General features: G+C 35.3%; 1 protein-coding gene across 3 annotated transcripts in view; it reads right to left on the bottom strand.

Annotated features, from left to right (window-relative positions):
- Positions 1-15355: 15355 nt before the first annotated feature.
- Positions 15356-20552, bottom strand: part of clybl (citrate lyase beta like) — a 95868-nt gene continuing 90671 nt past the window's right edge. The window contains exons 7-9 of one of the 3 annotated variants that reach the window (XR_010014147.1): positions 20162-20286; positions 16611-17809; positions 15356-16505 (exon numbers count right to left, since the gene is read on the bottom strand). Coding sequence is in view for 1 of the 3 variants with exons in the window: in XM_063005816.1 (XP_062861886.1) it covers positions 17714-17809; positions 20162-20286 (221 nt within the window). In the remaining 2 variants the exon portion in view is untranslated. Of the gene's footprint in view, positions 17810-20161; positions 20287-20552 lie in introns of all 3 variants that reach the window. The other 2 variants (XR_010014148.1, XM_063005816.1) reach the window with 2 other exon arrangements.

The following is a 20552-nucleotide window of genomic DNA, read 5'->3' as shown; positions in this document are numbered from 1 at the left end:
AGATAAATTTGTCAGCCCCCATATCGTTTGTATGCATGTGTAATATCATATGCTACCCATAAACGAGTGCGAAAAAACACGCAACAGCGCCGCTGATGTCAGTTTTTGAAAGGCAGGTGCCATTAATACCTTTATCTACTGCCTTTAAGACAACATAGTGCGTTTGTTCTCAATACACTGTTACGTTTCGGTCAGAAGTCTTTTTTAGTTAGACAATTGCACCTAAAAGTCGGTTCTGAACATTATTTTAACGACTGACGTTTACTACAGCTATATAGGCCTGTTGGAAAATCATGATCAAGATAGGTACCAACGTAACAGAATTTCGTACCCACCTTTCTAAAATGTTGGCCCCATAAAAGTCCACTGACTTAATTAAGTCATATCTATCCCTTTAAGTGACACTGGCATTGTTCATATGAAACAATAACTGGAGATTGATGTGTTTCTTTCAATGAACGGACAGTTTTCTATAGGTTATGTTTCTCCCCAGAGGTCATTCACAGTAATTGACTGATGGCAAATGTCTGTACTTGTGTGATTCTGTATTTTAACATTCCCAGTGTTTTGCATTGAAAAACATTTTAAGTAGCCTTGCCTATAAGTTGTATCATTTTAGTATTACGAGGAAACGATTCATTTTAAGTACTTGTTAAAATTTATACAATAAACGTGATTGAGGCGATTTTTGTGATATTTAAGGACTATTTAAAATGTATTTTATGCAAAAAGCCGATGTAACTCTAATTTAAGAGTACGAATATGTCCTCTCTGATCCTAAATAATGTAAAGATGAGAGGCATATCCCTGAAGCATTTGTACAAAAAAGTGTTGATGTATTTGAATGTTGTGCTAATGTCTGTTTTGTACAAAATAATTTATTTGCTGATATTAATGTTTGGTCTGAACTTACTGATACACCAAAGAATAATATGATTATTTTTTGGTAAAATGTAGTGTTTTTATTGTGTAAAAATGTTTTACTTGAATAGACAGTATAATGTGAAGAGTCCCTCGCATGTCCTGTGTAGTGTTTGTGTTTTTATTGCGGTGCATGGTGCTGTTAATTGAACTGAGAAAAAACTTTAAAAAAAGTGAGATTTTTTGATGTTTGTGATGAAACTGATATGTCTAAATTTATGAGCTTAAATAAAATAACACATAACAATAGTCTTTTTGAACCTTCAGTTTTAAAGGGTTTGCTTCTGCTGCAATTATTATTATTGGAAAGCTAATAACTGGCTGCTTGTGTTTTTTAATAAAAAGGTCAACACAGTCGCCAACACACACACATCAGTCATGGGAAATCTAAAGCATAAAAGAGGTCTGACAATAAAGAGAGGGTCATATTCGCAATGCAAGATTCTAACACACACACACACACACACACTTATTTCCTGCATTAAAACGCGCCAGCACACTTTCAAAGTGCCCCCTGTACACACTACAGAATGCGAATTGAGCAACTCCAGTCCTGCACCACTTCAAAGCGAGTTCGACATCACAGCGAAAAGCCTTTGTCGCTTTGACTCATTTCCTGATGCCTTAGGATTTCTATAAGGAGATTGACTGAAAAGCAAAGTTTTTAATATTTTCCGTATGAGACAGCAAAGCAAATTCTACCCTGAGCACACTTGGAGTGTGTTAATCCTGACGTGTTTTATTATTTATTGTCAAATCATCAAATTACCTTTAAGATAGAATGCATGCTTGCAGATTGAAAGAGTTTGTCACCTTAAAAGTGCACTGATCAACAGTTTAACTATAATAAATTACATGTCTGGAGAACACAGTAGAAACAGCAATGTTACAATTATTTTTTTTATATAATAATCATGAAAAATAGCATACGTGCATCATAAACCTGGGAAAACCATTCAAAACATTGAGCTGAGCTTGTTTGTTTACATTTCTTTCAGTCACGTTATAGACACACCCCTAACATTTTTAATTCACTCCACCCCAATCTTTACTGCCTACAGTTATGGTTAGCATGTTAAAATACGACGGTTAATGAAACAGCAAACTCGGTAGGTGTAGTTCGCCTTGTGACTATCATATCTAAATTTGTACCCTTTTGACCGTTAGAAAAATTGTGTCATAGTCAAATACAGCATACCAAACACAGAACTCACATCCTGGGCATATACGCAGGTGTATCCCAAATTCTGCCAAGTTCAAGGGCACTTTAAAAATAATCCCTCCCAATTTTTGACTCTCTGGTCCCACCGTCCGACTTAATTCGAGACCCTCTATTAAGATACAGTTGCACTGACCTTAGTTTCATGCCACGTTAGCGCAAGTCTGTTTGTATTTTACCAGAACCTCTTTCATATTCTGTTCCCAAACCCCTTTAAATCCCAAGGGTACATTCAGGTTTAATTTGAAACAAGCGTCGTCGCGCAACCCATCTTTTGTGTTCAAACTGCTATGGGCCAAGAGAAAGAGTGATCTTTTTATTTATTTAAAACAAGTGTCCAGTGAATGGGGAAAAATAAACACGATGAAAAATAATCAAAGACACGGTCCCCTCGGAGTGAAAAAAGGGGAACTTTATAAAAGAGCTCAAGCAGTCGCAGATGAATGGGAGACGCTTTGAAGTGAAGCTGATTATCTGAGGAATACTTCTCGGTTGTCCTAACGACGCCGTTGAATCGAAAAGCTGCTCCTTTGTCGACGATTTGCTCTCCTGCCCGTGGAAATCACTTACATGGGCCACCTTAACATGCAGCCTGCAAATCAGTAACTCCGAGAGTCAGACTTGCAGACGCCACTTGTGAAAAGACAAAGCTGTAGGGACTGTGGAGACGCAGCCAGATCTCGCCCCATCTCGCCTTTATTAGACAGAATAATCGCACCAGAGGAGCCCGTTTTTACTGCACTCTGGTCCCATTTCACATCACCATGTTCACGTTGCATTTACCATGGACTCAAAGTGTACAAGACGTTTGCGCTTTTGCATTGTTTTCCAAGAAGAATTAGAATTGAAACTGCTAATCAACAGTTGTGCAACTGCGCAAAAATGTACACAACATAGCCTTTGGAATAGCAAACTTTAAACTTGCAGTGGCAAACTTTAAAAACTATTTAAACAAACGCAAAAATTTGGATTACGTGTATTTATACAGGGGGAGAACCTTCAAGACTTATTATCGGAGTATAAACGGGATGAGGTCCCCTCCTTCCCCACAGACATTCCCTACAATAATGTCATTGGTCCAAGATTATCTGTCTTAATGAAGCAATTACATGGATTAAACTAAAATGGAATAAATAATTTAATAAAATTGTTAATTATTTTTTTATTTTATTTTGCGAATCTTCAAATAGTGCGGCAGGGTGGTGCAGTGGGTAGCACTGTCGCATCACAACAAGAAGGGTCTGGGTTCGATTAGGGTTCCCTATGTGTAGAGTTGGCATGTTCTCCCTGTGGCTGCGTCTGTCCCCTTCGGGTGTTCCGTTTTCCTACCACAGGTTTAAGACATGCAGTCAGGCCAACTGTAGTGTGTCTGTGTGCCATGTGATGGACTGGCGACCGGTCTGAGATGTTTTCTGCGTTTCGCCCAATGAATCAGACCCACCGCGACCCTGACCAGAATAAAGCGGTGATTAAAAAAAAAGACTTTAAATGAATGAATCCTGAAATATGAACAAATACTGACTTTAGCACACAAATATGCTATCTATTTATATTATTGTTGGAACCTAAGCCAAGCAATTTTAATTTAATGAAATTTATTTGTCTTTATTTTCTAAAGTTCCTGAACTTTTGCCATACGTTCATAATCACTATTTACTATTTATTTACTATTTGTTTTGGTCATAAGTTCTGTTGTATTGCTGTTGCCTTACGTTAGCATTTTTTGTATTATTATTATTATTATGATTATTATTATTGTTGTTGTTGTTGTATTAATTTTTGTGTGTGGCCTTTTTATGTAAGCTTGGAGCTGAGAAAAATACTTATTACATTGTGGTGATGGAGGGGCCCCTAAAAATCTAGTTTATAGTCTCTGGGGAAAATTGAACTTGATGTCGTGCATCGATATTTCCCTTTCAGTATGCAGTTTCAATAAGGTTTTTTAAAGATTTCCGAAACCCAATGTTACCCAAAGTTCAACAGATAAAATTAGATTATTGCTGTTTTTTTACATTTTGCATTAACCAAACAGCTACCTGGCCTGAATCTGCCTGCATAATACTCGTTAATATTTCCAAAGGAAAAAAAAATGTTCAGCACCTGCTTCCATTTTTTTTTTTATTATTTCTAAACACGACCTATAAAATGCGCTATTTATTCAAGATATTTAAAGTTGTATCGCAGTAGCTGTGCGGTAAAGGCAAACCCGACAAGACTGGGCACTCGTTTCTTAATCCAGGCAGTCTGCCAAACTCTTCCAAGCACCCTACCTGCCTGCTATCCCTAAGTTTCCCAAATAAATGAGAAAAGCAGATCCAGTTGCAGCTATCGCTTACATGTTACCTCTCTCTGATCGTTATCGAGAAAAAGAATGAACATCATTTCCACCTACACACACTGTAAGTATAGACAGCTTGTTTTTTGAATAAACGGATAAATAATGTCTGTAATTTAACTGAAAATGTAGTGGAAGTATTAAGAGAAAATATTCGATTTGAAGCAGAGATGTGCATTTATAAACCCTGTCCTAGGATGTGAACTGCATTTGTTTCACTGTTGATCCTTTCTAAACATTTGTATTGCTTTATTTCTTACCTATGAGTCACTTTCTCTTTCTTTAACCAATCAAAGACAGCAGTTTACAAAACAGCAGTTTACAAAACTCTTCATAAGGTGATGCTGAACATGCTCTATAGGTTTATTCAGCATAGAAATCATACAGGCTACTGTAGTTCTTTTTTTATTTTGTTTTTGAAAAAGGCTGTTCGTATTAATTACCAATAAACCAATAAACAAATGGCGTGCTTGCTAAGTAATTGGTTAAATGATATTTCTAAAAAATTATTAAAGGTGGATGGGTGCTTCACCTAAAGAAAACACGCACCGTTTTATGAATTCAGTAATTCAAATTATGTCGTTATCCTAATGCATTATTTCTAAGGTGTGTTTACATTTTCTTAGGGCATGAGCTAAATGATATTATAAATCGTCGGGTTGTTTTCTGTTATTCTGCACATAAATCCCTAAACACAGTTCTAATTAACCCAGGAGGCTGTTTTTAAAGTAAAACCATTTTAGATATTTAGCTGTCCTATGAAATGTTGTAAGGTGCTCATATGTTCACATTAGACTTATCATAAATAGCTACACTCTTTAGTAAACGTGCATATTTTTTTTTTAAGTGTAAGTAGACATTTATTTTATTCAAAATGTACTGCCCAATTTGTGGTCAAATAAGATGACTTAATAGATGATATGTCTGCAAAATTATTAAAATTAAAAAAGTTTCAAATATTCCTGAATGCCATACATTTAGTGACATACAAAGTATTTAGTTATATGTGTTGACATCTAATATGAAAATCATTTCACTGCCTCTCTGTGTCTTCTCAGATTGCATTGTGGCTTGAGCCAGCCAAAGAGCACAAGCAAAGGTCCTTTGATACTAAAAACATATGAATCATCTTGCTTGTCTGTTGGACATAATATCTGGCCTCCCGGCAACATCTGTGAACCTCCAAACTTGGTGCTTGTCCAAATGTGGAGCCACAGGACTGGGAGGCTTTCCAAAGCTCAGGGTGAGGAGAGCAAGGTCGTCCACGGACAAGCGCTGGAGCCAGTCCCTCGTACCTGGCCCATTCAGCATGCCAAGCATGCGGCTGAAAATCTCTGGGCAAAACTAGCACTTCACTGCTCAACTTTTTTTTGACATGTTTTACTTAAAAGCATTTATATGTGGTGATGCATCCAATAGCAAAATGTTGCCTTAACCTAAGATAGGACACTGTTGTTAAAATGTAGTTAATACAAACTCAGTATTCTTGAACAATAAACAACAGTAATGCTGAAGTACAGTTTGTGGATTACTGTGACAAAATGGCTAAGCAAACATGGTTGCTTTAGGCGTGAAAGACCCTTTTTAATAAACTATCAAGCACACCACAGTAATGCCTCTAAATGCAGCTGTAACATCGGGTAAAGAGAAAAAGGTCAGGATTCTGTGTGAAGAAATCATTCCTGCACAGCTAGACCACCATAAAGCACATAGACTCAGCAAGAGTGAGTGAGAGAGAGAGAGAGAGAGAGAGAGAGAGAGAGAGAGAGAGAGAGAGAGAGAGAGAGAGAGAGAGAGAGAGAGAGAGAGAGAGGGATGGAGAAAGAAACATCAGTGTGGATAGCACGAAATATAAGACAGAACAGTGCTGTTGAATTTGTGTATTGTCATTTTACAGTCTACGATTCGTAAATATCCAGAACCCCTCTACTCTTTAAGGGGGCATTAATCCCAGCTGGATAAGCACATAAGCTTACTTGGAAGAATCTACCAAACAAACTCAATTGCGTCAGTGAACACGTGCCCAACTGTTATAGCTTTACTCAGGTGGTTGGATTTTCTTAAACATCACTGCCAGCTTTCTTCATTCCCAGCTGACCTTGAAACCACCATTAGACATGGCTTTGAACCACTAATAACTTAGCTTCCTAGAGCTAGCCAGTGTCCCTCTGTGCTGTTGATGGCTCGTTTTCATACCTGCACTGTAGTGCTTTGAACTAACACCAAACACCATATCTTCTCAGTTTAGTGATTCTCTACCACATTTGCAGGACTGAATCAAAGCTGTTAATTGTAGATGCAATTTCATACCCCTCATTTAAATAATTGGTCACACATAGTGATTTGTCCCAGAACTTTGTCCCTGTTGTCCTTAAATTTAAGTTTGTTATAAAAAAAAAAGACACAAATTAATGACAATTTCAGTTTTGTTGTAAGCTCAGTATGGGCCAGTTCTCTAACAGGTAAACAGGTGTGTATGTTGTTCTGGTATCCAGTATTAAGTCATACCATGTCCCTAGTTTATAGTGCCAACAGCATATTTAAAAAAATTTAAGGACGAGACTTTGTGTAATTCCTATTTAATAAATTCTTATAATCTTTTGTTATATATGAGAAACGTTTTCCTTTTAACAGATAGTTTTGTAAAGTACCACATTACGTTTGAGTCACAAAGAAATACTTTTGCCTCCCAAACAAGGAACAGTTTTAGCCAAAGATGGTGAACCTTCATAAACAAACTATTTAAAGACAAAAATAACATTAGAATATTTCACTGCCCATGATCATTTTATAAATCATATAAATATGAAGACAGATAAATGAATTGGGTCAGTGAGCCCACCTATAAACCGGAAAGAAGGTGTGTGATGATGGGATCAGCCTTCTGAAGAAGTAGTCCCAATGGAGACTTTACAGTGGTCTCTCCCAGCCACAAGACAAATTGTGTAATTAGGCTCAGCTCTTAGGGGAAGGCCACCTTTGCCCTTGTCTTGACATTTGCAATAGTAAATGACCAAATGTTTCACTGAAATAACTGGCTAAATTAATCTTGATCACATATAATAATCTTTTTCAGCTTTCGTCTTAATTAAATTATAGCCCAAGTGTAAATAAAAATAATAATAAAAATAAAGTTAATTCAAGAATTCTTAAGGAAAATGGAATCAGTAGCATTAAGAAATCAGTAAAGAAAAAATATTATAAAAAAAATAAGAACATTTATTCAAAAAATATTATTTTGTGCTGCTGAACACCTTGGAAATATGAAGTATAAAGTCAATGCTGTTGGGTTAAATTAAGGTAAACATGTCACCATGCTAGCATTTTTAATGAACATCCTACTTCAGTGCTGTTTGAATGTGTAAACGTGCAGTGGGTCCGGTCCCACCTGGAAACCCTGGGTGCAAGGCAGGAAAACCCTGGTCACCAAACCATCATAGACATAACCAATTATGTCTGTGTGGACACTTGGCTGGCTAGCATGATAGACCACTGCGCCATCCAAGTGTCCAGTATAAAATCAATTATATAAAATAAATGATATGCTTCCAAGTATTCCTAGCACCAACTGAATGCAGAACTTAGCCAGTCGTGTCTGTGTAGATGCCCAGCCAGATGATAGCACAGTTGAGATTCAAATCTTGATCTCAGTGGTGTCGGGCTAGCATAATAGGCCGCCGTTTTTTTTCTAATACAAATTCATTATACAAAACAGCTTTATGTGGAGTAATGTTTTGTCCTGAAATACCATTTTTTTAAACTATAAACCATGGTTTCATAATATTGTTTTCTTTATCATAAATGAGCTACACTGTACAATGTAAAAATCATTACGTTTTTCTTTAATCTACTTTTGGTCCATTTGGCATAGTTTTTGTTTTATTGTTTGGTATGCTAAACCACCAGCTTTTCTCATGTTTAACTTGTTGCATGTTTACATAGTTTAAAAGTCACATACTGCAGCTTTATCAATGTAGGCCAAACGATTTTTTTATTCCCATTTATAAATATTAGTACCACATTTAAGTATAAGTGGAGCCTCATTAGTGATTGTTGGACCAAGGCTTCAATATTGTGACAGGTACCGTCAACGCTTTAAGGCATACTGCAGTCATGTGTTGATCACATTTCTGATTCAGCTTCAAACCCTGCAAGAAATGTCAGTGCTGCAAAGAGCAGAAAAACTCCCGACACCTACAGGCGGCACATCTATTCACAAATACCAGGTTTACTCTGCTTCACTACTATTCGGCCATTGTGAAAAGTTTTTTTTTTTTTTTTGTGACGTCTAAAGCTTTTAACGTTACAATAAATCATTCAAAAGGTCTTGATTTTTATGTTACAACGGTTATTAAGTTAATTATTGGCGTGTTGTGATTTTTTAAAAGCCCAAGACATTCATAATGTGGTATGAGTGAACAGGGTGTCAGATGCGTGTATAGATATAGTAGAGCCACTATTAAAACAAATCAACAACGAAATCCTTTACAAACGGACTGTCGGTATACAGCTCGTTGTATAAAATTTAAAATGAGGGGGGGGGGGGGGGGGGGAGCTTTTTATTTTGTTTTTACAGTGTTAAGTATTTAATAAATGCATTAATCTTGTATGTTGCTTTACATTTGTGTAAAGAAAGCTTTCATAGCTAAATCAAACATTTCATGTTTTAACTTCCCTACATTTTTCAACTTTTAAGTTCGTTTATTTTGGACTGCAATAACCTTCCTCTGTCACTATAGTGACATTATAGTCGTTAGCATTTAACTTAATTTACTATAACATTTAATATATAATAAAATAAGTACATAAGCAAACAACCACTTCATTAACGTTTTCAGAACCCAGTCTATTTTTAATGTAATAACGACAATAACAAAAGCAGATACCTAAATCTAGATGTGTGTTTAGTATATATTAAGTGTAAATCTAATACTGTTATTAGTAAAACTGTCAAGATATATTTGACATTATTTTATTAAAATTCGCCACATTTAAAATTGGTAAGTGTAAATGATTTTATTTAAATGACATGTAATTTATGTTTCATTTTTTTATCTTGGTTTTAAAATATAATTTTGTTTTGCTTATTAGGTATTCATGAGGTTTTTTTTAATATATTATTAGTTACAATAAAGTGACAATTAACAAAGTTACGGTTACATTTAATACAAATTATATTGAGGTCATAAAATGATCATCGAAGATTGTGAGATTGGTTTAAGGATTATATTGTTGGAATTGTTTGTTAAATATTAAAATAACTTGTTGTAGACTTTTCTATTGAGTGTGGTGGTATCAGTCAGTATCCTGAATTGTAAGAGATACTTCAGATAAGTGTCATGTCTAAATTAAAAAGTTATGTATTTGCTTTCAATCTTCATCACAACACAATGTGTCGTGAACTTTTGGGGTCAAGTGGTGGTTCATTAGACCTATCCCCTTTCCACAGCCTTGTGTGTTTCTCCATTGCCATACAGCATACACCGTGCGGACTCAACTGATCCACGAATTCATAGTTGCTTCAAAACCACCAGGAGGCTGGTTCATTATACACTTCAGTTGCTGTGGCTATTAAACACACAGGCTGAAATTAAGAGAAAAAAACAATACGTAGAATTATGTTTATTTCTTGGGGATGTAATAATTAGATCCTTAACAATAATACACGTCAAGCATAATTGATGTCTACAAAGCGTTCTGCAGAGCATACGTTTGACAATGAATACAACTAAATTATTTATATCACTTGTTTTTAAAAACATTTTACAGTGTTAAAGATTTAGAGCAACACCGTTAAGCTCATGACTAAATTATTCTTACGTAGAGAATATATATTTTTAACAATTTAACGTTGTTGTCAGATTTCTATTATTATTATTATTATTATTATTATTATTATTATTATTATTATTATTATTATTATTGTTATTATTATTATTATTATTATTATTATTATTATTCAGAAGATTAAATCTTGTAGCATTTTGCAGCAAAATATTTTGGGTCGATTCATAGGAACAAATATTATGAATATATATTCATAATAAAAAAAAACAAAAAAAAACCATCCCAAACCTGCACGTATTTACAAAACGTTTATATAAATAATTGTTCGAAACTGCTTTATAATTAGTTTTTTGGGTAGCTAGTGATTAAATATATCAGGGGCGGGCTTTAATGTTGGCATCACCAGTGTATAGAACAAACTCTGTAATTGGATTAGAAGAGGCGGTGTTACACTTGACCGCAAGGCACGCGTTAAACTTTAGAGAACAAGCATTTTTAATCGCATACTCATTAAAAACGCAAACAGTCGAAATATTCATGTCACAGAATTTTTCATAATAATAAACCATGAAGAAAAGCTTCATTCATTAATAAAAGTAAATAAGTGTTCCCTGCGATCAGTAGTCAGTGTAAGTCTCCAATATTTCAAAGAGAGACAGTAAAGCAGAATAATATCACAGTAAATGAATTGTTAAATGCTTTTTGTTTAGCTTTTCTAAGGCGCTTTTTGCAGAACTTTTGCAGAATTCACTTTGCCCTTATGTGATGAGTACAGACAGGCAAACTAATGCGCTTGCACGTAATGCGTCCCCAAAGAGCCTTCAGCTGCCACTGCACAGCATATTACAAGTTTTATTAACAGGAGGTTACAAACTGGAACTTTTATAGCTGTTCAATAGCTGTTCTGGTGTTCAAAAAAACAATATAACATGTAATTGTATTTTTTTTGCTTGCTTGGAGAAACTAAAGTATATGGAACGTCGTGTAGCGCACCTGAGGTGGAAGATAATCGGTCAGCCAGTTTAACAGGTGTGTCTTAGGCATAGGTTATGCTACATGTATTGCTAAAATTGGATTATACAATTCGCTTTCACCACGTTCCAAATACAAAATGTCATAAGTTAATTTGTAAAAACGAACTAAAACCAAACAAACAAATAAATAAATAAGAAAAAGGAAGAGATTACTATTTTAAACCTGTGCTTACTTACATATATTAAATAAATCATGGTTTAATGGTAAAGGGCTTAAATCTTTACCTAGAGGTTATCCTGGTCACAGGTTAAACATTTTTATATTCTTTAAGTGTATTTTTCACATTTTATTACTAAATAATTTTAATTTTCTGTACATACTCACACTATATAATCTGGAAGAAGGGTGGTATGGGAATACACCTGCTCATTAAAGACCACTGCATTTGTGTTCAGTGTTCGAGTCCAGCTTTACAACAATCAAACTTAAAAAAAAAACAGTTATTCATTCTATGTTAAAAACATTTTATCACAATGCTATAGCGTTTTAAAACGTAATATAATTGCATATAATATGTAGTTGCATAGTTGGTCAAGTTTAAGGGCATAGATCTTTACCTACAGGTTATCCTGGTGACAGGTTAGTCTTAAATAAACATATTTCTATTCTTTTAAGTGTATTTTTACATTTTATTTGTAAATAATTTCAACTTCCTGTATGTGTTTTGTATTTATGTATATACTCACACTATATCATTTATTATAATACTGTAATTTGTTCTCTAGCATTGGTTTCTTCCATCAGTTTAACCATTTCATTACGAAATACAATAGAATTATCTTTGTTGACATGAAAATTCACTGACTGCAGTTTTATATCCTGTACTACATGAGCAATGGGTTACTCGAAAAAAATGAGTTACAAATATGTTAATAAAACACTTTAATGATTTTACATTAAATGTCTGTGTATTTTCACATTTCCAAATCAGATGTTCAAAAATCAAGTTTCATTTATTATAACCGTAAAATTTTGCTTTTTAATTTTATTAATGAACAAATAAAAATAAAAAGCTTATATAGCCACGGTTTTTAAATCAAGTCACTCTCCCAGAAGTGACATTCATCATGTTTCTTCTAGAGAAAATAGTTTAAACTGGTAAGATATTTTATATAAGAGAGTTCTTACAAGCTGGCTGTATTTGATATATTCAAATGTGAGTAGTTCGCCAGCAATATCGGTTTCATAAATTCGTCAAAAGTTAAGCTAAAAAGGAGCAAGAGTGCTGAAAAAAATGCAGATTTAGTTCCACCAATTTTACCAGCATCCGGCGGCACTCATCTTCAGCTGTGGCGCCTGCGCTGTTCTTCTTCCATCAGAAAAACAGTGGGTGAGAAGGTGGAATCTGTAAAAAGTAAAAAAAAAAAAAGTCACCCAGCAAGCTGTCTACCTTCCCAAAGCCTATTTATTTTAATTCCCGACTATTAAAAACAGCACTGACTCTGTTTTAAATTCTATCCTAATTTACTAACATTAGTGTGAATGTGATTTACTAACATTAGTAACATTACTAACATTAGTTTTTATTACAGAAAAGTATTACATTTCTGTAATAAAAACATGTAACATTATTATGTGCTGACTATCCTTTAAGAATGCAAATTATTATAAAAGAAAAGAAAGGGAAATTCGAGTCTATAGGCGGGGAGGAAAAACTGGCTGAGAATAATTAGCTAGAAGGAAGAGGGGATGGAAATACACCTGCTCATTATAGACCACTGCATTTGTGTTCAGCGTCCAGCTTTTACAATTTCATATCAAACCTGGTAAAAACAGTTATTCAAACTATGTCAAAAAAATATAACCCAATGCTGTAGCGTTTTAAAACGTAAACTGAGTTGCAAATCATTTAAATTAGCAACGAACGAATCAATCAACATTCAAAAGTTAATAAAAACAAACCTTAACAATAAATAAACACTACCGTAAGCAAAACCAAAAGAAACATGTTAATCGTTGTGTATTAAGAATCTGTGATTTTTATGTATGTTTTAATAAGTAGGTTTAAATTATTTGATGCATGATATCTATATTTATATTTCCTACGAATATTTTTTAAATACTGTTTTAATATTTATGTATGTTAATATGTATTATACATTTATTTCGGCTTTGCCTATTTTAGAATATTGCATGAACCACTGATTTTTTAACCAAACTGGACCCTTTAACTGTTAATTAAAGCTGAAAAAACAACATCCTGGCTTAAAATATATTACAACAAAGCCTTGTTAGAAGGAAAAACATAAAAGGAAATTAATGCGGGTCTTTAATACATATTAAGGATTTTCTTGAAATTTTTGTGGGCAAATAAAGAGGAAATTATTATTATTATTATTATTGTTATTATTATTCTTGTTGTTGTTGTTGTTATTATTATTATTGTTATTATTATTTCTATATTTTAACATCTGACATCAAAAGGTTTAGAACCATAATCAGACAGAATTGATGTGAAGACTGTAACTTCCTGAAAAGCTGCTGGTGCGTGTAAGTAACGTAACAGGTCCGTTAACACAGTAAAAATGTAAAAGATTTGGGGGACTTTGGGGGACTGTATCGAGTGTGATTAGCGTAACCCCTTCCTTTAGTTGACTTGAATCCTAGCAACAGCAGACAAAAGGACCCGTGGCTTTATAGTGAGCTTTACAGGGAGAGTCTCTCTGCTTTGATGTGCCTCGGTTTCACATGGTCATGTCTGCTCAAACAGAGCAAAACCATCAACATCTCCAAGTTTCACAAGAACAGCACAATATTTTACAAAAAGCCTTACAAAGTCAGTGAGACCGAGAGAAACACATTACAGGAAATTACGGCAGAAATGTTCTAAATCAACATATTTAAATAAAGGTACTATTTAACAGTTTTATAAATGTGGATGATTACTCTGTGTTTGTTTATTAAATCCTCAGTTAGTCCTGCGTTAGGTCATTAGTAAGCATTACAACACCTGAATGAAACAGTTCACCTGGAACAATTCCTATGGGCTTTGCATTCGTTACTAATGTGACCAGAAAGCAGATATCATTTATTGAAATGAAAAACAAAAAACAAGATAATAAATGAACCTGTTGTCTGCATGTAGTAGTTTGTTCAAATTATTTGGCCATAATTCCAGTAACTCTCTTTATTTATTTAACAAATCAGAACTTTGCTCACAGAGGCTCTCTAAAAACATTTGTCATTTTAGTTATACACCAGTTAAAGCATTATACCCACGTTCAACACCACTAACTAAATGACAAATAAATGGTCAAATAAAGCAAAACCAAGGTTTCATTCTCACCCAAAATCCAGGCAGTTACTATTACATATTTCTACAGAGAACTCAGTGTTAGGAAATAAAAAGCTTTTTTCAGATGTTTTCCATCTGAGTCTACCAGCCGACACCTGGAGCTTTAATTACTGTCTTCATCTTTAAAGAGCTACTCGAACTTCAGAAATGTGCTCAGTCTCATTCTGATCCACATCAGCTGGGTTGTTTGAACAGCAGCAGGGTTTCTTCCCTACTTTTTAATTAATTTATTTCTATTGTACGTGAGTTAAACGTCATTTTAACTAGTTATTTCTGTCTAAATAGCTTTAGAATACAGACGCCTCTAGTTTGGTTTTATTGCAGTTAAATGACTGATATTTGTTGAAATTAGTTTGTCACATATTGCCATTAGCAGCCTCGTAAAATAATGCACTCATTATTGGCAGATCCTCGGGCGGGCGAGAAATGAGCCTTGCCACACGGGTCCCATTGGCATTAATGAAAATATGCTCAGCGTTTCATTTTCTTCAGCCATTGGTTTCCACACACGCATTTCCTCCAGTGGATTTTCATCTCAGATCATTTATGAAATACATAACAGAACACAGAGCTTAGTGATTCGAGTCAAGCCATAATTGAGTCAAGCCTTAGTGAGGTCCTAATCGCGTTAATTGTAATTAATTCTCTCTGGGAATTCCAGTAAGTGTATTTAAATAATTCTGCCTTGTGAGCTGAAATAGATTTTGTCAAGTGAGCATAATAAAAATATCATGTAAAATTTACCAGGAATAAAAAGATACAATACAGGTACAAATTAGATATATTTTATTAAATACCTCACATTGGTGTAGTAACATCTTAAAACAATTAAAAAGGGAAAGAAACTCCAAGGAATCATTGTAAAAAACTAGGTGCTGTAACGTTTATCAGTGTATTGGCAGTGAAAAAAACATTTCCCCTTAAGACACAATGATTTACAGTATGATTACCACTAAATGTATTTATAGTCGTAGTAATAATAATAATAATATTTGAAAACACAAACATTTTTACTACGACAATAAAAAAAAAATCAAATGACAGTGACAACACCTGGAAAACTCTCTGGTGGCTTAAGCCTAAAAAATCTAAAATGGAAGATTTATTTAACATTGGGTAGGTGGGTAATTATATGAATGGGGTGGTGCATGTCCCAGGGGGTAAACAGGTTACAAAAGCTTTCAATTAGACCAAAAGTCTCAGCTTTATTCTCTTCTGTTATACCTCCTCTTATTTGTACTGCAGAAATATATTAAAATTGGGACATTCATTTATTCCCTGGGTTAAAACAGGTGACCTTTCCATAATGCATTACAACAATATGGATATTAAAGGATCAAATCTACTAGCACATTTTAAATACACTTTACAGTTCATGATAAGTTGGTGCATAACACCAATTTTGTGTAAAATGTGGGGAAAGGGGTTAATTCCAGATTAATGACCATGGTTTTAAAATGTCCAACAAGCTCATAGTCCCGTGTTTACATACTGTTTACATTTGGCCATACTTACCAGCTATATATAAACATAACATACAATAAAAAGTATGCTGTAGATAGGTCAGTATCATGACTTTCTCCTGACATGATCCAACAGCTCAGTGTCACCAAAATCCTAAGGTGAAGTATTGTTATTTTTTCTGGTTCCTGGTATATACAGTATTCGTATGTATCCATAACAATCAGCAATCCAGTCTTTAATCAAGAAACTTGAGAAAATATTATATAGTAATGATTTGGCCAATCACAACTCCATTTGCATTTCTAGTTGAAACCCGTTGGCTGTTTGACTTAATGCCCAGAAGAACTCACTCACACTTATTTTGTCTTTGCGTGGGAAATGCAACCATGGCCAACATGCCACCAAGCCCCCTTCATCATTAACTCAAGAAAAGAGTTTAGAATATAAGACTGAAAAAGACCAACATACAAATCATTAGTACATTTAAAATGACAATGGGTAATTGGTAGGGTATGGGGTAAAAGTGTGGGCCAAGTGCCAGAGAAGCAGCTTACTGTCTGCTCTGTCAGTTGGTCAAAGCAGCGGTCTCCATTATTTTTGTCCTTCAGTCGGGCTGCAATCTGAAGTTCCCTCACCAGACATGATTGATCATACCACATCCAGTTAAAATGTCACCATAGTGACCAACTGAACGATTAACCATCCCACCGCTCCACCCTGTTCTCAGGCTCCCACCCCTTTAGACCAGCTTGCCAAGACCTTATCAGCTGTATGAGACAAAAGACTGGCATCTAAGTGAAGAAGACATCCATGGGAAAAAAAAAAACAAGTTAAACAAACAATTTATTTCAAATGACATCCGGTTACTTCACTTTTGAGAAGTTGGATGGAGTACACCACTCTGCAAGCCACTAGGCTAGAAAAACAAAGCAGTGCAAATTTTCAAAAAATTGTGGCTATTTACTTACAGAGTGGACACACACTGTTGAGTGTGTATTAGTTTTTGAGAGCGAGCGAGTAAGTGTGTGTAAGTGAGTCATGTTGCCACACAGGTCAGCCTTGAGTTGATGCTTGTTTCAAGACGTATTCATGCCCCCCACTTCAGCGGCCAGGAGTGCCCTGCTAAACAAAGGCCTGCAGTTTGGAATGGGCCGCAGGCTCTCTTCTCACTGTGGGTTTAAGGACATTTACTGCAGCTCTTTGGCAAAAGCTGCTTTGATGTGCTGCGAACTGGATGAGCCTGAAGGAGCCTCGAGGATGAATGGAGAAACAAGTGTTTGTTTGCCCTTTTGCCAGGCACGTCAAACCCCGGCTCACAAGCTGACCTTAAGCAGGCAGGCAGGCATAAATACACAAAGAGAAACACATTCACACAAAATAAACATTGTCAGGTTTATCTAACAAGTTCTCATTCTTTTTAACACATATTTTGTTCTAAATCAAGATGAAGCACAAACATTAATTACAGAGATCCCAACTGTATGAATCACTTCTTTGACATTGCAGACAATCCCATCAGACCATGCAGCTTTGCCAAGCTTATAGAGCAGTAGATGAGCCACAGCTAATGGTCTAAAAGGGCACGTGTCTGCCTAAGGTTAACTGATTTTTTTATCCAATGTCCTGCACAGTGACAGATTTGGGTGCCCAGTTTGGCTCATTTGCCCATGACGGCTGAGGCCAAGGTGACAATGTTCTGGGCTTGCTTCAGTGATGGCATGTCAATCATGCTGCCATGGAAGGTGAAAGCACCCTGGAAAGAACAAAACACAACACTGGGTAACCGAGCAGATAAAAACACTGTAGAGATAAAAGTAAGTGACATGACAAGCTACCTGGATAAATGAGGAGAGAAACATAACAAGTACAGATGCTTTCAGACCAGTGTACTACACAAAATAATCCTAAACTTAGGAGGGAAAGGGTTATTATTGGGTATGGATGGCAGAAGCTTTAAATTGCACAAACTGTCTATTGCATACACTCAGAAAACGGTACAGGCCTGAATGATTGATTTAATGACTCTGTTATGACCTTGGAGGCATTTTGCTGGCAAATCAATACAAAGTTATTCTGAATGATCACCTGATGTTCATATTAAAACAGGTCTATCCTGAAGGAAGGCTCTTCCAGGATGACAATGCCCTCTTTATAGGGAAAAAAGAATCACTTTTTTCATGTTGAAGTATGAAAATGATGATTATATGTTTGGTCTCAAAGACATTATTCTAATAAAAGTATGTTGTTATTACAGTTTCTACTCTATATGGCTGAAAATGTCTGTACACCTGACCATAAGCTTGGTGGACATCCTACTTCTCTAGAAAGACTTTTTTCGGTGATTTTGAGGGCAGTGCTTTGTGCAGGCCTATGGAGTTCCTACACAGGGACACAGTCATGATGGAAGCATTTAACCAATTTCACATAGGTGATTTATACACCTGGTAACAACGTCATTTTGTAAATTGCAATAAAAGAATAAGAATAATCTGTTATTTGTTAAAACTATTGAATCTTTATTTAGAAAGTAGAAAGAAAATATTTCCAATGGTGTCACTGATTAACTTTCCATTTGTATTTTGTGTTTTAACAGAAACGCGTTAAGAATTTGATGCTTGAAACACACTTCAAAAAGTTGGGACAAAGGAAATATAAAAGTGAAAAGTTTACAGAATATTAAAGTAAATATTAATAAGCAGGTGAACTGGTAACAAATAAGGGAATTAAAATTAAATAGAAACAAAGATTCCACTAAATAATCAGTCCTTAGAAGCAATGTTGGACTGTGGCTCACTACTTTATTACAGAAATAGAAAGCTGTACATCATGGGTGAATTGCATATGAAGGTACCATTGCTGAAGAGCCGTATATTGGGATCTTAGAGAGTGCTTGACTAGGCTGCCTGCAGTCCATATTTGTCTCCTATTGAAAATTAATGGTGTAGCATGAAAAGGAGAATCAGCAACTGCTAAAAAACTGCAATTCTGCTTGCAAAACTGCAACAGTTAGGGTCCTCAGTTCCCAAACTAAATGCCTCTTTCCCAACTTTGCAGGCAAATTGTAAATGTATTTATACATACAAAATACAATAAAGTTTATCAGTAAAAACATTGTAATTTTTTTCTTTCTACTTTTATACGGTAAATAAAGAATCAAGAGAATTAACAAATCACAATTTTCTTTTTAATGCCTTTTACAAAAAAATTTCAACTTTGCTGCAAATGGGGTTTGTAAGTAAGAGTGACGTTCACATACTTGTGGCCACACAGTTTATCTTAAAGCACAGTGAAGCTGCTCTGTTGGCTTGTGGTGACCTAATGCTTTATTAAGAACGTTGTTGTTCTGTGTGTACTGTACGTATGCCTTTAATTAGCTGGAGGAAAAACAAAGGAAATGCTTCTGGCAGCTGCATTAATTATTACTGGAAGTTTTATACTGGATTGTTAAATTCTTTCACTTTATCACTGCAAAGTGCTGAACGTCACCCCACAATAACTACCTAGTCAAAGAGCCAGTAGCTGTTTTTGGTACACATACAGATTGCATTGATTTGCTGTCAACAGCATTGCACTGATATTCTTAAAATTTAGGCTGATATTGTTTATACATTTTTTAAGTAATAAAAAGAGAAAAAAATCCCAGACAAGTGGGTGTTTTATAGGCTTTTCCTGTCTGAGGGGAGCTTTAGGAAGCCGAAAAACGAGGGGCAGACTGTGTGGTATAATACTGGCTGATGAGCGCAGAGCAGGAAGAGGGCCATGTGAGCTCCCTCAGGCTAGTCTTAGACTAAGAATTACTGCCAGCAAGGTACAAACAGACTCTACATTACCAGAACACCATCTCCATCATGCGCTGCCCCACCGTGCACCAAGTACAGGACTTACTCATGCATTAAATTAGCAATCACGATATTCTACCATTTTACTTATCTTCCTTCACTTTAAAAATATACCCACAATGCTCTGCTTCACTGTACACACAGTGTAAAACATGCCCTGTCAGTCAGGTATTGCTGCTTTCAGCCTTTAAAGCTGCATGCCATCATATTATGTTATGCAGAGGATGTGGAGGGGTGTTATAGGTCAGGATGATGGAGTGATGTACCTTCCCCAGCTTCTGGTGCTCCTCAAAGGCAGTGATTAACTCTGTGGCCCACTTGATTCTCTCAGGACTGGGCGAGAATTCCTCCTGCACAGTCTTGATTTGGTTCGGGTGGATGACTTGCTTTCCTTTAAAGAAAACGTAAACGTTAGTATATCAATTTTCTATTAGGTATGTTGTGATGGTAGCAATTTTCTGATCCCTACAGACAGCACCATTTCTGTAAATGAAAAATGTGTTTTACATTAAAATTAATTCAATGAAATATCAGTATTAGAAGATTATTATTTTTAATTATGTTACAGTTGTTGTTAAAGCCTGTAATTGTGATGCTACAGGACTTATTTCTTCATGTTAAATATGCAAAGATATAGCAAGGCTTGGACAGGGAGCT

Source organism: Trichomycterus rosablanca, chromosome 12 (assembly GCF_030014385.1).
Source record: "Trichomycterus rosablanca isolate fTriRos1 chromosome 12, fTriRos1.hap1, whole genome shotgun sequence".
NCBI classification, from domain to species: Eukaryota; Metazoa; Chordata; class Actinopteri; order Siluriformes; family Trichomycteridae; genus Trichomycterus; species Trichomycterus rosablanca.
This window is presented reverse-complemented; position numbering and strand designations above follow the sequence as displayed.